The sequence below is a fragment of the Musa acuminata genome, unplaced genomic scaffold, assembly GCF_036884655.1.
Source record: "Musa acuminata AAA Group cultivar baxijiao unplaced genomic scaffold, Cavendish_Baxijiao_AAA HiC_scaffold_1138, whole genome shotgun sequence".
Lineage (NCBI taxonomy): Eukaryota > Viridiplantae > Streptophyta > Magnoliopsida > Zingiberales > Musaceae > Musa > Musa acuminata.
This window is the reverse complement of record NW_027021350.1, coordinates 992,847-1,014,325: the sequence shown is the minus strand read 5'-3', so window position 1 is coordinate 1,014,325 and position 21,479 is coordinate 992,847. Positions and strand designations below refer to the sequence as shown.

Here is a 21,479-nt window from a genome sequence, read left to right as displayed (position 1 = left end):
TTTAACTCCTTTGTTGTTTGGATACGTACTAACTTAAGTATTAGAAAAGTCAGGAACATGAGCCAACTCGTAGTTGAAAATTTCTATCAGGATCTTCCATGAAGAACCCGACTTAGGATTTGACTAAACAGATCTTGAACAAGATTTGGATGAATGGATTAGATTAGATTGAGTCAACTTCATAATGGATTGATGATCAAATTTGCCACGAAAAATAATAATGTTTTATCCCATTAGGGAATATTAACTTGCATATGAACATTGCATCGGATTGATATAATAGAGCAAATAAAGATTAAATGGGACACAAAGAGATCAAAGAAAAGTAAACAAGACTTGGTTAAAAACAAGAATGGAACCCTGTGATCTTGATGTTGAATCAAATTTATGATCACATTTTAATTTTCATCATTTGTTTTGCCAGTAAAAGTATACAAACAACATATCTATCATCTTATTGTACCATTGCCTTCTATGCATATCCTTATTCCTCCTGTCATTACATAGCTGGGACATGCACAAGGCAATAACTCAACAGAAGCAGATCAACCAAAGCTTACACTCTCACGCATCCCCTTTATCTTCTGAAAGAACTTGGGTAGTGCCAGGAACATCAGGACTTCCATTTTCACTTCTGTTATTGGATGAGAAGTGTGACCTCAATCCGATCCAACATTGGTAGTAGTTGGCATCCAGATACGGGCAGTCGAGAGCCCACGGGCAGACACGAGGTATAAGGTACGACTCAAACATGAAAGCCATGGTGCCCTTCAGTCGAACTGGCTCACTGTTCTCACCAACAGCAATTGTTGCCTAGAATAATAAGATGAAAACATAATATACTGTCATCGCGACAACTTTGAGCAACTTGAGGACTGATAGATACTTGCATGAAAGAAAGTACCTCGTAAGTCTTGGTATCGGGTCCATGTGGTGTCATGCAGCTGTGGAGGCTGGCACCCCCAGGAAGAAATCCATCAGCTTTAGCCTGTAATGATTATGATCAGTTATCTTCTTGTGATTCCATTATAGAAATGGTAATCATTAGAAATATCGTAACTCGATACCTCGTATATGCCGTAAATTAAACCCATGAATTCACTCATACAATTCCGGTGATAGTATGGGGGACGAAAAGTATGCTCAGCAACCAACCACCGTGGTGGGAATATTACAAAATCAAGTAATGCAACACCAGGCTTATCGGATGGGGCAGTTAATACTGCGATACACAGGAAAAGGAAAAGGTCACCTAAACAAATGTACACTGACTGGAAACCTTGATAATATACAGGAAATAGAATATAGCATAAGAACATAGACTTGAGACAAATACCTGTATTTATTGAAGGGTCACCATGATCAATCAAAACAGTATTGAATGGGCAGAACTTACTCAAATCATACTGAAAAAAAATAAAAAATAAAAAGCCGTATGTTACTGAAATTTTATCAGAAAAAACCTTTACTGCAGGTGTGTGTCATTGAGAAATGGAACTCAAGAAATCATTCTGTGCAAGAAATATCAAAAGAAGTGTTTAACTTTCTATTTGCAAGTGATGCCAGGTTTTCATGGGTTATGCAGGTTGCTTTATAAATTATTTTGGTCAATTTTATCAAATGACCTCCTCCATGTTTTCCTTGCCGTTTTCCTCTTTTCCCTAGGCTAGCAAGCTAGGTCCTTTCATGCCAAAGCAAGTTCCTTGATAAAGAACTCAAGTTGCAGATAAAATCCTCCCCACATTTGTCCTCCATCACTTTGCTCTATTGTACGAACTTAGTGTTTCTATGATCCATTGATGGTAATTACCGGGTCCAAGTTTTAAATCTTGATTATGACACTTTAGCTTATCAAGGAACATTATCACCAGAGCCAAAAAACAATAACCTAATCATTTCTGTTGTCAGTTATTGTTCAATACTTTGAAGTATTTCTCCTTTCATCATCGACACAAAGCAACCAACTGCCTTAACTTGAAATTGCCAGCCATATATTAAACTACTAAAAAGTACCTTAAATGGTACGTAATTTCCATGCCAAGCGACCACATTAAATGGAGAAAAATCTTGTTTTGCAGTGAACAGCCCTCCACCAAACTTTTGCACTATGGTATATCCTGGGTGGGAAGCTTCTTCAAACCAAGCAGTTGGAACAAGGAAATCCCTTGCTGCAGCTAGACCATTTGCACCTATGCAACATCCATTTATCAATTGTTGAGTAAAGGTAGAATTTGACTGGAATGTCCCATGTATGCCAAAATACTGAAGCCAATACCAATTGGGCCGAGATCAGGAAGTTGAAAATGTTCACCAAAAATTTCAGCAACATAGCCTCGTGATGGACCATCAGGCAAGTCTATGGAAAAGCGAAACCCTTGAGGTAGGACGACAATTTCACCTGGAGAAACTACCAATTTTCCACATTCGGTTGTGATTGACAACCCTGGATTTGACAAGACATACAAGGCTTTTAAGACGAATGAAACAAACAACAAATATACAAGCACTTATTGAACTAACAAAATAAGTAATTGTACATAACTTTGTTAGGCAACTGAAATAATAAATAGAAAACAGGTACCGCTGCAAGTGGATTCATATTCATGGTGAAAGGTGAAGAAAGAAAAATAAAGTTCAAAATAAACATACGAAGGAAAAATGCATAAAATATATCAGCTTCATTGACAGTGGAGCCATGGTTTGAAGAATCAGTGATATTATCTGGCATACTCTTGATGTGCCACAGTTGATCATAAGAGATGCACAGGCATTTCTGAACTAGTACTGATCAGTGCCATGCAAAACCACATTTTATGATACCAAATCAACACTTAAATCCCTAAATACTCCTGCAGGTGTAATTTATTGGCAAGAGTCTTTGTCTATGATAATTTCTAATCATTTCCAGTAAATGGAGTTAAATTTGGTATGCACATTATGAAGAATGCTAATAAGAAATAACTATGTCTAACAAAGAGGATATTTTTACATTCTGGATATAGATATAGTTCGATGATAGCTAACATAAATTTGAATTATTGGCCTCAAGCATTAGAAAATAAATTGAAATACTAACTCCAATGTTTCAATGTTTGATAGAAACATCAACAAATAATATTTATCCCTAATAAGGTCTTGAGTCTACAGAAAGAGGAGATGATTTGGTAAATTAGTTTACTTTATAAAATTTTGAGAACTACAAAAAGGTCCAACGGATAAAAGAGAAATCTTCTGATACCAGTAAACAAGATTAAGAAAAATATTCAATGTTGCCCAAGTTATAAAGAAACTAAAATAATGATACACGCTTATGAAACTTTTCAAGATGATGATTGAACAAAGATTAAGACATCAAACATCTATTATAGAAAATTATTTTGGTTTTCTTCCTACAATATCAACCATAGTAGTTATCTAATTTATTAAACAAAAAATAATTGAAAGCAGATGAAAAGCACAATCATTGTTTTCTTAGATCTCAAGGAGCCTATGATAAAGTTTCTAGAGATTTATTTCATTGCATTTTAAAAATAAAATCGCATCTATTTATATCATGTGATAGAAAATAAGTATACCAGAATCTCACTAGTGTTAGGACTATAAAAGTGTCTATCCAATTTCCTATAAAGATCGATTTAAATCCTTATCTTTTACTTTCGTATTGATGAACAACTAGCCATATTTAGGATATACTTCCATGATAAGTATTAATTATTGATGGCATTATTTGAAAAAAGTTCCTAAAAGTAATATATATGTGTGTGTATGTATTTATACATACATACATATATATATATATATATATATATATATATGTATATGTATATATTTATATGTATATGTATATATGTATATGTATATGTATGTATTTGTATATGTATATGTATATATATATATATATATATGTATATATGTATATGTATATATGTACATATATATATATATATACATATACATATATATATATATATGGTTTTCCGTGATCATCAAGTCCATTAAATTAAAAAAAAGGATAGTTATTAGGCTAGTCATATTTTATGGGTTGAAATGTTGAGCATTAGAGTGATTATTAAAAAAAATATAGAATTAGAAACGTTCCTATTCATGAACTTAGATGTAGGTCTGACATAAGATGAAGGAAATTAATTACATAGACCTGTTCACACATGGCCTATAGATGGCACAATTAAGTGAGGTGATTTGGTGAAGAAAGATAGAAGATGACTTTGCCAGGAATAATAGGAAGGGATTTAATTGCTCTTGGTTTTACAAGTGATATCATCCCGAGTGGGACATCATGAGTTGCCATTGTTATCACTGCTAGCATTCAACATGAGAAGTAGGTAAAGATTGTTGACTTTAATAAGTTACCTGGAAAAATGATTTTCCACCACTCTAAGAAACAAAGTTTCTTGTAATGCTTATTCTAAGAAAAGTTGGAAAGTAATTATATAATGATTAAATGCCAACATAATAGAATTATAGTTCAGACAAGATAGTATAAAATACTTTGCAACTGTCATTACAGGAAGAAGGATCACATGGTAGAAAATAATACATTATAGGAAGTTATGCATCTGAACAGAAAAAAGAGAGCTTAACATCACTGTTAACTGTTTCTATTATGTAACAGTAAGTTTTTTTTTAAACTAGTAGATTATATCAAATGAGATAGCACAACATTTGATACAAATGAGTCAACATGACTGTTAACTGTTTCTATTATGTCACAGTAAGTTCTTTCAACATAACTGCTTTATACTTGGTAATGATAGAGATATGTAACAGAAATTTCTATATTTTCTCAAACAGAATGATGCAACCATGTAAAAGTAATCTAGTTGTTCAGTGAATAGAGAATACTTACTTCCCTTCTGGGGAACTACCAAAAAATCACCGTCAGCATTGCAGAAGGCACAACCACTCATGGATTTGTTAGCAGCATACCTACATGCACATAATAGTGACATAAATATCAAAAAGAATAAACTACATGGCAAAAATAATATATACATGTTTCCTTTGGCCTTTAAAATACTGGTAACTATGCAATTACTGCTAGGACAGTTATAAACCAATATTAAGTGGAACAGAAGCTTTTTGAAGAAAAGGTAAGTACAACCTAACTATTATCTAGTATAACGAGAACATATTTCTTATTTTGCATGACATTTTAATTTTTCAACTACATTTCTAATGAAATGGTGAGATTTCCCTATATTATGACAAAAAATGCTAATCCCACAGTATTCAAAGACCATCCAGTGCTTGAGCAAATTAAATCTGACCAAAAGGCTCAGCCCAAGAACAAAAGGCAGCTCCTTGACTCCTTTCTCTCCTTTCAATGGAACCAATTTAAGAAAGGTGCTCAGTTCCATTGACACGGGAGTGTCTAATTTGCTACAATCTGTTCATATGGACCATGCTGATAATATGATATTTTTTCAGCCAATAATATTGCCACATAATCTTCAACTCAGTCTACTCAGATAAGACAGCTCATCAGTATATTCCCTGCACAAAGAAATACATTAATGGAGTTGGTTGGCAGCTGTAAAGCTGTATCATGGTGCTTTTCTTCATGGCTAAGGAATACATTAATGGAGTTGGTTGGCAGTTGTAAAGCACTTAATTTCAAAATTCCCTATGCATGAAGGGTTGTTTCATGCACTAGTATTTATTTTGGGGTTTAGGGCTTAGAAAGGACTTTAGAAACTAATGATATCTAGGCAGAAGCTCTCTTAGAGAAGCCCCTTAAACTCTGTATCTCTTGGATGCGTCCTTGAGTGGTGAGTCTTTTATTTTCTAGTTTTGTATCCTCGTTTAATTTCCGTTGGGTGGTGAATTTTCTGTATCCCATTGTGATTTTAAACTTGGTGGTGAGCTACTTTTCGTTTTTATTAAAGTTGCTTCGTTAGTGCTTCCGATATCAGTTCGTTCCTTGTCTTCTGTGACATTTTCTATCTGAACAACTGTTCTATCGGTGTTCTTTCGAAATCCATTCTGCATTTTTACTCTCCCCGATATCAGTTTGGTATCAGAGCTAAATACTAGAGATCATGGCAAGGCGGAATGGAAAAGATGTAGTTGGTGAAGGTAGCGACCATGAAGTTGACGCTAAGTCGTTGAGGCTGCAGCTACGAAAATTGCTACGTAGCCTACAAGAAAAAAATGAAATAATCGACGAACTTCAAAGTAGACAAAACCAGCAAGAAAATGACATTCGAGAGTTTACTTCTGATGATGATACACCTCATCTTCCAAGGGAGTCGAGAAGATGTCGGATAAGAAATGGAGTCCAAGGCGAGTGGCAGAATAAATATAACCCCAGATTAGATATTCCAGAATTTGAAGGTAAAATAAATGTTGATGACTTTATCGATTGGCTTAATACAGTAGAAAGAATTTTCGATTTTCATGAACCACCAGAACAAAAGAAGGTCAAACTTGTGGCACTTAAACTCAGGCGGAATGCATCTTTTTGGTGGGAAAATTTAAAGAAACAAAGAGAACGTGAGGGGAAGAGTAAGATCGTTACATGGGAGAAAATGAAAAGGGAGCTGAAGAGAAAATATTTACCTCATAATTATAGGCAAGAGATCTTTCTCAAAATACATGATTTCAAGCAAAAAGATCTTAGTGTGGAGGAGTACACTGCAGAATTCGATAATTTGATGTTAAAAGGAGAGCTTATGGAACCGAAAGAGCAAACAATTGCAAGATACTTAGGAGGTATGAAGTATGAGATTGCTAAAGTTGTTCAGCTACAGTCATATTGGTCTTTAAATGATGTGAGCAAATTGACATTAAAAGTTGAAAAGCAACAGAAGTTTGAAAAGAGTTTTCGGTACAGCTCAAAAGAAGGATATACAAAAGGAGGAAGTTCCAAGCCTACTGTCCAAAGCAAGGTGATATCGAAGGTGCAAGAAAAGGGTGAAGAATATGTTGGCAGCAAAAAAACACCTAATTCTTCTACCCCAAGTGGCCGAAAATGCTTCAAATGTCATGGTTTTGGGCATATTGCTTTAGATTGTCCAAATAGGAGGATTGTAACTTTGGTTGAAGATCATAGTGATGGAGTAGAAGATGAAGCTGGGGATGAACCAAAATACGATGATGATGAGGAAAAGATTACTTATACTGATCATGGTTTGTCTATTGTATTGCAACGTAGTTTACAAGTGTCATATGTGGCCGACGATGAAAGTTGGGTGAGAAAAAATGTGTTTCACACTAAATGCACTTCTCTTGGCAAAGTGTGCTTGGTGATCATCGAAGCGACAGCTTTGAGAATGTGGTATCTTTGGAGATGGTGCAGAAGCTAAAGTTGGATACCATCCCTCATCCACATCCATACCAGTTATGTTGGCTGCAAAAAGGAAATGACATCAATGTAACTAAAAGATGTTTAGTTTTATTTTCTATTGGCAAGTATTATAAAGATAAAGTATGGTGTGATGTTGCTCCTATGGATGCTTGTCATTTGCTGTTGGGAAGACCTTGGCATTATGATAGAAGGGTGTTGTATGACGGCTACAAACATACTTATTCTTTTAAGGTGAATGAAAAGAAAATTATTTTAGCTCCATTATAACCATCCGAAATTAGTGCACCAAAGAAGAAAGTTAGCGCTTTTATGTCCTATGGTGAATGCAAAGATGAATTAGACAAAGGAGGTAATGTTATGGCTCTAGTAGTAGTAGAGGAAAATGAACAACACAAGGAGACACCAGCAATCATGAAACAAATCCTGGAAGAGTTTGAAGATGTTATACCAGAAGAGATTCCACATGGCCTTCCACCCTTGAGAGATATCCAGCATCACATTGATCTTATTCCGGAGGCTGTTCTACCTAATAAGGCAGCTTATAGAATGAGTCCCAAGGAGCATGAAGAACTTCAAAGGCAAGTTGATGAATTAGTGAAAAAAGGGTTAATTCGGGAGAGCATGAATCCTTGTGCGGTTCCAGCCTTGTTGGTGCCAAAGAAGGATGGCTCTTGGAGAATGTGCGTGGACAGTCGCACCATCAACAAAATCACAGTGGACTATTGCTTTCCTATTCCAAGGTTAGATGATTTACTTGATCAATTGTGTGGTGTCTATATTTTCTCAAAAATTGATTTGAGGAGTGACTATCACCAAATAAGAATGAGGCCCAGAGATGAGTGGAAAACAACATTTAAAACTAGAGAAGGCATAAATGAATGGTTGGTTATGCCATTTGGGCTATCTAATGCTCCTAGCACCTTCATGAGATTTATAAATCACATACTTAAGCCATGCATTGGAATATTTGTTGTAGTTTATTTTGACGATATATTGGTGTACAACAAGAGCGAAGAGGAGCATATGAATCATCTGAAAGAGATCTTTCTTATTTTGAGACATCAAAAACTTTATGCTAATATAAAGAAGTGTGATTTCTTTACTTCTAGTGTGGTGTTTCTGGAGTATGTTGTTTCAAAAGATGGAATCATGATGGATCAAAATAAGGTAGAGGCTATTCTTAGTTGGCCAACACCTGCTTCATTGCATGATATGAGGAGTTTCCATGACTTAACTTCGTTTTACAGAAGATTTATCAAGGGTTTCAACTCTATTGTTGCTCCAATCACCGAATGTCTGAAATGTGATAAATTCAAATGGACTAGTGAAGCTAATGATGCTTTTAAGCTTTTGAAAAGAAAGGTGACCGAAGCTCCTATCTTAGTTCTACCAAATTTTGATAATGTGTTTCAAGTTGAATGTGATGCATCTAATGTGGGAATTGGTGCTGTTTTGAGCCAAGACGGAAAGCCTATTGCATTTTTTAGTGAAAAGCTGAATGATACGAGAAAGAAATACTCTACTTATGATAAGGAGTTTTATGTGATTTATCGAGCTTTGTCTCATTGGAGTCAATATCTTCTTGCCAAGCCATTTGTTCTATATTCTGATCATGAGACATTAAAGTTCATTAATCACCAGCACAAGCTAAATAAGAGGCATGCAGCTTGGGTGGAGTTTTTACAATCTTACTTTACAATCAAGCACAAATTTGGTGTTCAAAATGTAGTTGCTGACTCATTAAGCAGAAAGCATTCTTTATTATCAGCAATGGAAGTCAAAGTGGTTGGATTTGAAACATTCAAAGATCTATATGAGAATGATGTGGATTTCGGCTCGATATGGCAGAATTGTAAATCAGGTTCCTTTCAATAATTTTTTATCTTTGATGGTTTTCTTTTTCGAGCTAATGCTTTGTGTGTTCCATCTTGTTCTTTGAGACAAGTAATTCTAGCTAAAGTTCATAGTGGTGTTTTGGGAGGACATTTCGGTAGGGACAAGACTCTAACTCTTGTTCAATCAAATTTTTACTGGCCTAAAATGTTCAGAGATGTGGATAGACATGTGAAGCAATGCCGATTGTGTCATTTGGCAAAAACAAGAAGTCAAAATTCTGATTTGTACACTCTATTGTCAGTGCCAAATGCTCCATGAGAGGATGTGAGTCTTGATTTCGTTTTGGGACTGCCAAGAACTCAAAGGAACAAGGATTCTATCATAGTTGTTGTTGACAGATTTTCAAAAATGTCTCACTTTGTTCCATGCAATAAATCGAATAATGCATCTCATATTGCTGATTTATATTTTAAGGAGATTGTTAAATTGCATGGTATTCCAAGAACTATGGTGTCTGATCGAGATTCAAAATTTGTTAGTCATTTTTGGAGAACTCTTTGGAGGAAGCTGGGTACTTCTTTGAATTTCAGTAGCTCGTATCATCCACAAACCGATGGGCAAACTGAGGTAACAAATAGAAGCTTGGGAAATTTTCTTAGAAGCTATGTTTGCAAGAATATTAAGCAGTGGGATGTCATTCTTCCACAAATTGAGTTTGCCTATAATCGTTCTATGCATCATAGTATTGGTAAGAGTCCTTTTGAGGTAGTTTATGGTGCTAATCCTGCTGGTCCTTTGGACTTAATCCCTCATTCTACAACAAAGCAATTTAGTGGAGATGCTGATGAAAGAGCTAAGCAGATAAAGAAGTTGCATAAGGGTGTGAAAGCAACCATTGAGAAACAAAATGATAGGTACATGCAAGCTGCTAACAAACACAGAAAACATGTGGAGTTTAATGCAGGTGATTTGGTCTGGATTCATCTAAGGAAGGAGAGGTTTCCGCTGGGCAAATTTGGAAAACTGAAACCAAAGGCTGATGGTCCATTCAAGGTGCTTAAGAGAATTAGCAAAAATGCTTATGAGATTGAGCTACCTAAGGATTACGGAGTATCCCCAACATTTAATGTGACTGATTTAAGTCCTTTTTATAATCATGATGACGAAACAAACAAGGACTTGAGGACAAGTCTTTTTCAACCAGGGGAGATTGACATGAGAGTGTCTAATTTGCTACAATCTGTTCATATAGACCATGCTGATAATATGATATTTTTTTCAGCCAATAATATTGCCACATAATCTTCAACTCAGCCTACTCAGATAAGACAGCTCATCAGCATATTCCCTGCACAAAGAAATACATTAATGGAGTTGGTTGGCAGTTGTAAAGCACTTAATTTCGAAATTCCCTATGCATAAAGGGTTGTTTCATGCACTAGTATTTATTTTGGGGTTTAGGACTTAGAAAGGACTTTAGAAACTAATGATATCTGAGCAGAAGCTCTCTTAGAGAACCCCCTTAAACTCTGTATCTCTCTTGGATGCATCCTTGAGTGGTGAGTCTTTTATTTTCTAGTTCTGTATCCTCGTTTAATTTCCGTTGGGTGGTGAACTTTCTGTATCCCATTGTGATTTTAAACTTGGTGGTGAGCTACTTTTCGTTTTTATCAAAGTTGCTTCGTTAGTGCTTCCGGTATCAGTTCGTTCCTTGTCTTCTGTGACATTTTCTATCTGAACAACTGTTCTATCGGTGTTCTTTCGAAATCCATTCTGCATTTTTACTCTCCCCGATATCATCCATTCTCTTGACAAACCTACTTTGACTAGGATTCTTCTTTGAAAATGATCCTTGTATATTTTAAATCAAGTTTTGATTTTCATGAGCTAAAGTTCCTTCATTTACTGTTCTTGGTTGGATGGGCAACCGAAGACAATTAGTTTGACTTTGACAACCAACAGAAATGTAATTAAGTACTGATCATAGTTATCTATGTTTAGAAGTGCAGATTGAGCCACAGTATAAGCTTGAAGTCTCCATAATCATATATTTGCTTGACCATGTATATGTGCTTAAAGGCTTCTGAGAACCCTTAATTAAACATTCTGCTCTTGATTTTTCCCACAAAACTGCATATTAAAATTTCAAATTTGCTATTCAGATAATGAATTTCCTCCACTCAATATGGTTGGTTGGGTTGGGCTTCCCAAGACATCTTCAATATGGTACATGCAGCATAACAAAGTCATCCATCACATAACTGTTAACAAATTAAATATGTGAACCAAAATTAGACACATATACCCATAATAACAAAGCCAAAATTTTACTTCCATTATATCCAAGTTTCCCAGCACGTTCAAATGCAGGGGAAATAATCCAAATTGTTACTGCTCATACTGTTAACTTGGACTAGGCTGTTCAACATGACTTGTTAATCTTTTTTCCAATTTTCCAACTATGCATGTACAATGCATCCAGTTTTCCCAAATATGGAAACCTACATTTAGAAATAGGCCATGTTTGGTTGAATAGGCTACTGTCATCAGAATACCACTTGTGCAACTCAACAACATAGCTCAAATGCCAATGCACATATGCCATACCTAGTTAAATAAAAGGCCCACCCTGACTAATTGATAAGTTCAGTAAAAGTGCATTCTTAAATTGTTGAACAAGAAAAATAAATTACAGATATTATGATATAACAAAAGTTTGCCAATGCTAATTTTTCACATTCAACATAAACTGAAAATTGTTGAGATGGATGCGTGAAGTTACTAGGAAATATAGGAAAAAAATACTATTCTTTGTGAACAACTAGATATCGCTTCGATAGAGGATAAAATGAGAGAAAATCGTCCGAGATGATATAGACATATGCTTAGAAGACCTCTGGATACGATAGTCAAAAGAAGTGAAATTACTATTATTAATGATACAAGAAGAGGTAGAGAAAGACCTAAAAAGATTTTAATAGAAATTATAAATAAAGATTTAAGTACTCTAAGGTTAACTAAATATTTGACTTTTTATAAATGTCAAGAGTGGCAAAAGATCCATGTAGTTAATCCCAAGTAGTCGTGACTCACAGCTTTGTTGTTGTTATTGTTGTTATTGTAACCGAAACTGAAAATCGTCTTTCATGACAGCAGAGAAATTATGGCTTATTGCTGTTGTTACTTTGACTTAGATTCATTAAGCATCTGAAATCAATTGACACTCATTCTGTGAACCACAAACATAGATATACAATGCAGACTTGACAGGAAATGGATATGCACCCCATAAAAAAATTCTAGTAAAAGTGGGACTCATCACAGCATGGACATGGCAATATATATATATATATATATTTTATGGGCATCATATAAGAAACTCTTAAGAAGCAGAACAGTCATCCATACAAGTAGTAAACACTCACAAAAGTACTGCAAAGACAAAAAAAATTATATTTAACAATATTAGGCAAGTCAGAAGTCCAAACTACATACAATTTTCCAATAGCAGACATGCCATAACTGATCCAAGTGTCATGATACATTTACATAATATTTCAAACCATGTGCAATATGTTGGGAAGTCTACAGTAAGTGTTGATGTCTGACATAGACACAGCAGGCGTTGAAAGTCAGTTTTGATACCATTCACTGTAGTTACAACTTGCAACAAACAATCAAAACCTCTTTAAGCATAAATATTCAAGTTCCTTTGTGATGGTTCAATTAGTCCAACATCATGAGTGGATAGTCTGGTGGGTTGGTATATAGCATGGTATGCAATACCGAATGGTACTGTTCGGTATGGACGGTACGTACTGGTCCGACGACATACCGGTACGTGGATCGCCGCTCGGTACAGTACTACAGTGCCATACAGTGCTATACTGCTACAGTGCTATACAGTGCTATACTGCTACAGTGCTATGCAGTGCTACAGTATGCTCTGGTTTACCGTTCGGTATGCTTTGATTTACCGTTCTGTCACGACCTTAGCTGGAATTGCCTAAGGCGTGAGGCACCCTTGCGGCCAAAGACGCGAACTTAGCTTGCCTTGCCTAAGTCGCGGGTCGTCCTCGTTGCAAAGACGCGAACTTAGCTTGCGTTGCCTAAGTCGCGCTTTGCCCTTGCGATCTTGCTCCGCAAGGATCAGCCACTTTGTAACCTCTCGCAGGTCCCGAAGGACCTGTAAAAGAGAAAGAAAGTTAGATCGAAAGAACGAGCAACGGACAAGTCCCGAAGTCTCGCGAAAAGGGAAGCTTTACAAGCAAATCGTCGAACACCTTGTGTGCACAAGAGAAAAGAGGGAGAGGGAGAAAAACAAGGCTTTCAAGGATGAACGAACAGCTGCAAGCCCACAAACAGCCGCTCACCTGGTCCCGGACGCAACACCAAGTTCCCGTAAAGGTCACGTGCGAACTTGCGAAAGAGTGTTCAACGCCCGGTATATAACCGAAGCCCCATCCAGCCATGTGCCACCCGGGGGGTTCCTGGGGTCTGAGCTGGCTGACATTTTGGTGAGCGGAGGCAGCACTCCGCTCACCTCCCGCGGCACGCGAAAACGGAGCCGTTTTCGGCTGTTTTGGGGCTGTTTTGCTCGGTTTGGTGAACGGTCGCTTTGCAACGCTGCAGCTTGTTCGAACTTACATATTTACAAGCAAAATGACCCAAAACCATAAGAAAACATGCTGTCAAGCAGCTGTACATGCGGGTGTGAGCGACGAACGGTTCGTTGAACGGAGTTGTTGCGGGTGCGCGACTACCGTTCGTGACATTCTCCCCCACTTAAACTGTCGACGCCCTCGTCGACGCTTGTTGGTAGTTGTTGATGACTTCTTCTTCATGTCGCAGGGCGTCTTCAGGCTCCCAACTGGCTTCAGTTCGGGGAAGCTTTCGCCACTTCACCAGGTACTCTGTTTGCTCCGCTCCGTTGGGTAGCTTTATCTTGCGATCCGCCAGAATGGTTTCCACTCGCTTCTCGTAGGAGGCTGTGATGGGAGGTAGCCGAGTTGGAATACTTCGAGAAGCATCTTGCGGATCCGAATGGTAGGCCTTCAGGTTGCTGGCGTGAAGAACGTTGTGAATTTTGAACCACGCCGGCAGCTGCAACTTGTAAGAAACATTGCCTACTCTGCTGATAATTGGGAAGGGCCCTTCATACTTACGCACCAATCCTTTGTGGACTCTTTTCCTGAAGAATTGGAGTGATGCTGGTTGGAGCTTTACCAACACCAAATCGCCAACTTTGAACTCTTGTGGTCGCCTTCCCAAGTCTGCCCACTTCTTCATCCGTTTTGCCGCCTTCTCCAAGTAAGCCCGCGCAATATCGGCATTTCGATGCCACTCCTTTGCGAAATGGTAGGCTGATGGACTACTCCCAGTATAACCAATTGCCATAGTGTGTGGAGTCGACGGTTGTTGTCCTGTGATAATTTCGAAGGGGCTCTTGTTGGATGCAGAGCTCCGCTGCAAGTTGTAGGAGAATTGGGCGATGTCCAACAGCTTCACCCAATCTCGTTGATTGGCACTCACGAAGTGCCGGAGATACTGCTCTAAGAGCGAATTTATTCTTTCAGTTTGACCATCCGTCTGGGGGTGGAGGCTTGTAGAGAAGTATAACTTTGACCCCAACAATTTGAATAGCTCGGTCCAGAATCGTCCCAGGAACCGAGCGTCTCGATCACTAACAATATTGTGTGGGACTCCCCAATACTTCACTACACCCTTCATCATCAGTCTGGCCGCCTCTTCAGCTGAGCAGTGTAGGGGAGCAGCAATGAAAGTTGCATACTTTGAAAACCGATCGACCACCACAAGTATCGATCCAAGTCCCCCTACAGGCGGCAAGCTAGATATGAAGTCTAAGGAAATGCTCTCCCATGGCCTTTCTGGTACAGGCAACGGCTCCAAAAGTCCCACCGGCTTCCGTTGCTCCACCTTGTCTTGTTGGCAAGTAAGGCATGTTCGAGCATACTCCTCCACATCAATCCCCATCTTTGGCCAGTAGAAGGCCCTCTCCACGAGAGCCAATGTTCTGTGAATGCCGGGATGTCCAGCCCAAAGGGAATCGTGACACTCTTTCAAGAGTTCACGCCTCAAATTGTCCACTCGGGGAACATACACTCTATTCCCTTTTGTGTAAACAAGTCCCTCCTGGACCCAAAATCGTCGTGCCTTGCCTTCTTTGATGAGCTGCATCAGGATAACTGCCTGGGGATCACTATACAGTCCATCTCTGATTCGGGAAAGGAAGTTGGAATGTAACTGACTTGTTTGGCCTCTGCCCTCCAGTTGTGCAGCATTCACGCACTCCACCTTCCGACTCAGCGCATCGGCCACGACATTCGCCTTCCCGGGCTTGTATTCCATTGCCATATCAAATTCAGCCATGAAGTCCTGCCACCGTGCTTGCTTTGGGGAGAGCTTCTTCTGAGTTTGGAAATAACTCAGGGCGATGTTGTCTGTCCTCAGCACAAATCGCGACCCGAGGAGGTAGTGTCGCCAAACTCGTAGGCAATGGATCACCGCTGTCATCTCTTTCTCATGCACTGGATACCGCCTCTCGGTCTCGTTGAGTTTGCGGCTCTCGTAGGCCACCGGATGACCTTCTTGCATGAGTACTCCACCAATAGCAAGGTCCGAAGCATCGGTGTGGACTTCAAAGGGCTCTCCATAGTTTGGCAATTTGAGCACTGGTTCCTCCAGAACAGCAGCCTTCAGATCTTGGAATGCTATCTCACATTTGTCAGACCACTTCCAAGGCTGCTCCTTCTTCAGCAACTCCGTCAGTGGGGTTGCCCGCTTCGAATATCCTGAAATGAAGCGTCGATAGTAGTTGACGAATCCAAGGAAGGATCTCAACTCTGGCACCTTCTTTGGAGTTCGCCATTCCGCAACTGCTTGCACCTTCGACTTGTCCATCCGAATGGAGCCATCACCGATTCGATGCCCTAAAAATAGGATCTCAGTTTGAGCAAAGTAGCATTTCTCCCTTTTTACGAACAAAGTGTTCTCCCTGAGAACCTTGAAAATCGTCCGAAGGTGCTTGACGTGCTCCTCGAGCGTTTGGCTGTAGACGACGATATCGTCCAAGTAGACGACCACGAACTTATCCAAATACTCCTTGAATAGTTGGTTCATGAGAGTACAGAATGTGGCCGGAGCGTTGGTTAAGCCGAAAGGCATCACCAAGAACTCAAACGCTCCATACCTGGTCACACAGGTAGTCTTCGCTTCGTCGCCTTCAGCAATGCGCACCTGCCAATACCCCGACCGAAGGTCGAGTTTTGAGAAATACTTGGCCTTGCCCAGTTGGTCGAACAAGTCCGCGATGAGCGGGATGGGATACTTGTTCTTCACTGTTACTTTGTTGAGGGCTCGATAGTCGACGCATAATCGGAGGCTCCCATCTTGTTTCTTCTGGAAGAGAACTGGAGCTCCGAAAGGTGCTTTTGAGCTGCGGATGAGACCACCGCTTAGCAGTTCACCTAACTGCTTCCTGAGTTCGGCCAACTCTGGTGGAGGCATGCGGTAGGGTGGTCTTGCTGGAGGCTTCACTCCTGGCTCCAGCTCGATACTGTGATCCACGCCTCTGCGTGGAGGGAGAGTCTTCGGCAACTCGGGTGGCATAACATCTTTGAACTCTTTTAGGACATTCGCCACCACGGCAGGTTCTTGAATGGCCTCCTCGTTGAGTGGCTCTAGCTTCATAGCAGCCACGAATGTCAACTCGCCTTTTCGCACCCCTTTCTTCAATTGTAATGCCGAGATGTGTTGGGGCTCCTTGGTTCCTCTCCGAGAGACGGGAACCACGCAGGGATCATCGCCTCCCATCATACATAGGGAATTCAAGAATGGCATCGGCACCAACTTCGCCGCATGCATAAACTCCATTCCAAGAATCACTTGGAAGTCGTCTAGTGGCACGGCCATCATGTTGGTGTTTCCGCTCCAAGTCCCGATTCTGATGGGAACTCCCTTCGCCAACCCGGAGATTCGCCTGGCCTCCGAGTTCACTGCTTTCATTCGGCTTGGGCTCTTCTCCAAGGTCAACCCAAGTCGCTGTGCTTCACGATCGGCTATGAAGTTGTGGGTAGCGCCCGTGTCCACCATTGCACGGGTTGTTTGGCCATTCAGCTTAATGTCCACATACATTAGCTCGCTGCTTCCTGCTTTTTGTGCCTTCGTCTTCATGTTCTCCCCCACTTGACCCCGCATAGCGTTCAACAGACGCATTGCTCCCATTCGGGGTCCTTGCGACTCCTCATCGTCGCTGCTGGATTCTGAACTGCTCGAACTAAGAGCAACAGCTTTGCCCTTGTCCGATCGGGGAGGGTGGATGGAAGCTGTCAAAGCGTTGAGTGCCTGCTTCTGTGGGCACTCCCTTACCATGTGCGGTCCTCCGCACAAGAAGCATCCTCCAGGTTTTGAGGCCTTGCCTTTCGGATTCGGCCCTTTGTGGGAGCTCTTCTTCTTTTGTTCGCCCCCGAGCTCCTTCCCTCGAGAATGTTTTGGAGGGCGATTGCTTGAAGATTGTTTCCTTCTCGCTGGGTCTTCAGAGGAAACGAAGTCGGTGAGCCTTTCTGCAGCTGCAATTGCCCCGACCACGTCGGTAACATTCCTTCGATTCAGCTCCTGCTGAGCCCATGGTTTCAAACCATCAAGGAAGCTGAACAACTTGTCCTTCTCGGACATGTCCTGTATGTCCAGCATCAGTGCAGAAAACTGCTTTACATAGTCTCGGATGGTGGTACTTTGGCGGAGTTGTCTCAACTTCCTTCTTGCGACGAACTCTGTGTTCTCCGGTAGGAACTGAGTTCTCAACTCCCGCTTCAAGTCTTCCCATGTGTCGACTCGACACCGACCTTGTTGGATCTCCTCCCAACGAGTTCGCCACCAAAGTTTCGCATCTCCGTTCAGATACATTGTTGCTATTGAAACTTTGGTATCTTCAGAATCGGGCCTCGTAGCTCGGAAGTATTGCTCCATGTCGAACAGAAAGTTCTCGAGCTCCTTGGCATCTCTGGCCCCTCCGTATCCATGGGGCTCAGGTGCCCTCAAGTTTTGTGGCGGTGCAACGCGGGTGTTGCCTCCTCCCGCATTTAGCGTTCTTGTGAGCATAGCCACCTTCGCCGTGAGTTCCGCCACAACATCTTGTAAGTGCTGCACGGAGTCCTTGGTGTCATCGGACAGTCGGTCGACTAGGGCCTCGACCTTGTCGATCCTGGACTCCGCTTCCTCTTGCGAGCTCTCTACCCCAACAAGTCTTTGTTGGCCATGGTAGAGTTCCTCCATGCTCGCTTCCAGAACATCCAGGCGGGTTTCCGCCGTCGTGAGTCTCTCCTTATGACTCTTTTTCCCAGTTAGCGCACCAGATTGCGCTTCCTCCGCTCGCGGAGAGTTGCCAACTTCTCGCTCATCCTGTTCGCTGCCGCGATCCTCGTGAGCGGCTCCAACAGCATGAGAGCGAGTGTGCACATGCAGCCCACCTGCGGCTGCTTGGGGCAAGGTTCCGGCTTGCCCCGTCTTGCTTGATTCGCCACGATGCTTTGCCATGGCGAAGTCGCGAAGTTCGTTCGCTGTTCGATCGAAGAGCTTGCCCGCTCTGATACCACACTGTCACGACCTTAGCTGGAATTGCCTAAGGCGTGAGGCACCCTTGCGGCCAAAGACGCGAACTTAGCTTGCCTTGCCTAAGTCGCGGGTCGTCCTCGTTGCAAAGACGCGAACTTAGCTTGCGTTGCCTAAGTCGCGCTTTGCCCTTGCGATCTTGCTCCGCAAGGATCAGCCACTTTGTAACCTCTCGCAGGTCCCGAAGGACCTGTAAAAGAGAAAGAAAGTTAGATCGAAAGAACGAGCAACGGACAAGTCCCGAAGTCTCGCGAAAAGGGAAGCTTTACAAGCAAATCGTCGAACACCTTGTGTGCACAAGAGAAAAGAGGGAGAGGGAGAAAAACAAGGCTTTCAAGGATGAACGAACAGCTGCAAGCCCACAAACAGCCGCTCACCTGGTCCCGGACGCAACACCAAGTTCCCGTAAAGGTCACGTGCGAACTTGCGAAAGAGTGTTCAACGCCCGGTATATAACCGAAGCCCCATCCAGCCATGTGCCACCCGGGGGGTTCCTGGGGTCTGAGCTGGCTGACATTTTGGTGAGCGGAGGCAGCACTCCGCTCACCTCCCGCGGCACGCGAAAACGGAGCCGTTTTCGGCTGTTTTGGGGCTGTTTTGCTCGGTTTGGTGAACGGTCGCTTTGCAACGCTGCAGCTTGTTCGAACTTACATATTTACAAGCAAAATGACCCAAAACCATAAGAAAACATGCTGTCAAGCAGCTGTACATGCGGGTGTGAGCGACGAACGGTTCGTTGAACGGAGTTGTTGCGGGTGCGCGACTACCGTTCGTGACAGTTCGGTATACCCTGGTGTACCGCTCGATACACCGGTACCATACCGTACCGAGCCAACCTCGAAATACCAGTACGGTACGGTATTACATACCTTGGTATATAGGACTATACGATTCCTCTACTATTAAATTAGCTCTTAACATTTTGGACTACATTTGTATAGGGCCCAATAAAATGAAGTTATTAGGTAAACAGAGATATTAGGTTGGGTAGTAACAACTATTACCAATGTGATCCTAGCGTCACAAGATGAATGGATCTAGAACGAAATAAGTCCTCACAAGATTCAACTACAGTCTCAATAGTGGTATCAAGACATCAAATCAATTCAAAAAGAAGATCAAGGATAGGTATAATTACATGTGAATTGCATATCCATGCCGAATGAAAGAACTTCCCGCCCCACATATGGTATAGAGCCCATCGATGAAGTCTGTTGGAGATTCAGGGATGTCTACAGGCTTCCAGCGCAGCTGAGTTGGTGTCGCAGAGCTGGTTGACTCATTAAACTCACTGACAAGCCGTTCATGGCGAGGAACACGAGGGTGGAATGGCTTATGAGTGACGGAAGGCTTTATGCGATACAACCAGCTGAGGATCAACAAATTTAAGGAAAGCAATTAGCTCAAGTTCGGTAGCACCTTACTAAGAATCACAATAGAAGAGGACTAATTCAATGATAACAAGAAAAGACCAAGAGAATTCATTCTATATCTACACATCATACTAGAATAGAGAAAATGAAGCACCACCACGTCACTCAGAAAGAGTTCTTTAACACTACTTTGAGAAACGAGCACTTTCACCGATTCCAAATTCACCGGCTGTCCCCGGTAAAAGTTAAAGAACAAATTCGAACGCTAGAAAATAAAAAGAAACTCTTGCATGCGAGTTATTTGCCGATTTGCTTGAAAGAGAATCGCCGAACCAAAGAAACCAAAGGCCGAATCTTACGACGAACTCAAGATTAGATAAGCATTCCTAATGATGGTGATGATGAACATGGTGTAAGAAAGAGGAGGAGGAGGAGGAGGAGGAGGACCTGCGCTGGTTGAGCTTGCGGGGAGTTGTGAAGGAGGTGCCGGATATCTGCTCGGCGTAGAGGCCGCAGGGGCAGCCGAGGGGGCTGTTCTGATCGCGCGGCAGCGCCCCCTTGACTGCCTCAGACGAGAAGTGGTTGCCGAACCCCGACAGGTACTCCGGCTCCCCCGCTGGCTTCTGCATCCCAGTCTTTTCGATCGAAGGAAGAGAGAGAGGCGGTGGAATGCTTCGACTCGTTCGGTGGGTTGGCGACGACTCAGCGAGGTAGGAGGTTGCGGTAAAGGGTGGAATGTACCTGTTCGGTCACAAACAGGAACATCCTCGTTGCATCTATCAGAATCCTGATAATGATGTCAGAAACAATATCCTGACATCATCGTGCGGTGTATAGGCCCACACCAGGTGTGGGGCCCTAAATTGTTTGCAATTTAGTCCTTGAACTCTTGCTTATCTGCATATAAATTTCTCAATTGTTATTTTTTTAAATATTACTTTTTAAAATTGATTTTTTAAGTACATATATAAATTTGTACAATGATAATATTCTTTAAACAGCACAAATTATTGAAATTGAAGCTCCCATAAACCTTATTCTTCCAAGATTTGATTATTAGGCATCTCACCAATTCTACCACGATATGGATTCATTCAGGAGATAATTTATAATAAAGGGGAGAAATAAGGATTAGGGAAGAGAGCAGAGTGATATGCAATAATATAAAACTCAAGGGACCATCTTAGAAGAATTGCAGAAGAATTATCCATAAATAAGAAGGATAAGGACTAAAACGAAAGAATTCTTACCTTGCTGTGGAAAGAGTCGTTTGCGAGCTGCTAACGACGCGGACACGCAATTGAGACGTGCGC

General features: G+C 41.2%; 1 protein-coding gene across 1 annotated transcript; it reads right to left on the bottom strand.

Moving 5' to 3' along the window:
* Positions 1 to 340: 340 nt before the first annotated feature.
* LOC135671279 (homogentisate 1,2-dioxygenase-like) lies at positions 341 to 21,055 on the bottom strand. The gene is made up of 9 exons (XM_065179320.1): positions 20,614 to 21,055; positions 19,932 to 20,162; positions 4,868 to 4,947; positions 2,276 to 2,443; positions 2,014 to 2,189; positions 1,337 to 1,406; positions 1,068 to 1,222; positions 905 to 988; positions 341 to 813 (listed from the first exon to the last, which is right to left on the bottom strand). The coding sequence occupies exons 1-9, from the start codon at positions 20,793 to 20,795 to the stop codon at positions 565 to 567; spliced, it is 1,395 nt and encodes a 464-aa protein (XP_065035392.1). The 5' UTR covers positions 20,796 to 21,055; the 3' UTR covers positions 341 to 564.
* Positions 21,056 to 21,479: the final 424 nt, after the last annotated feature.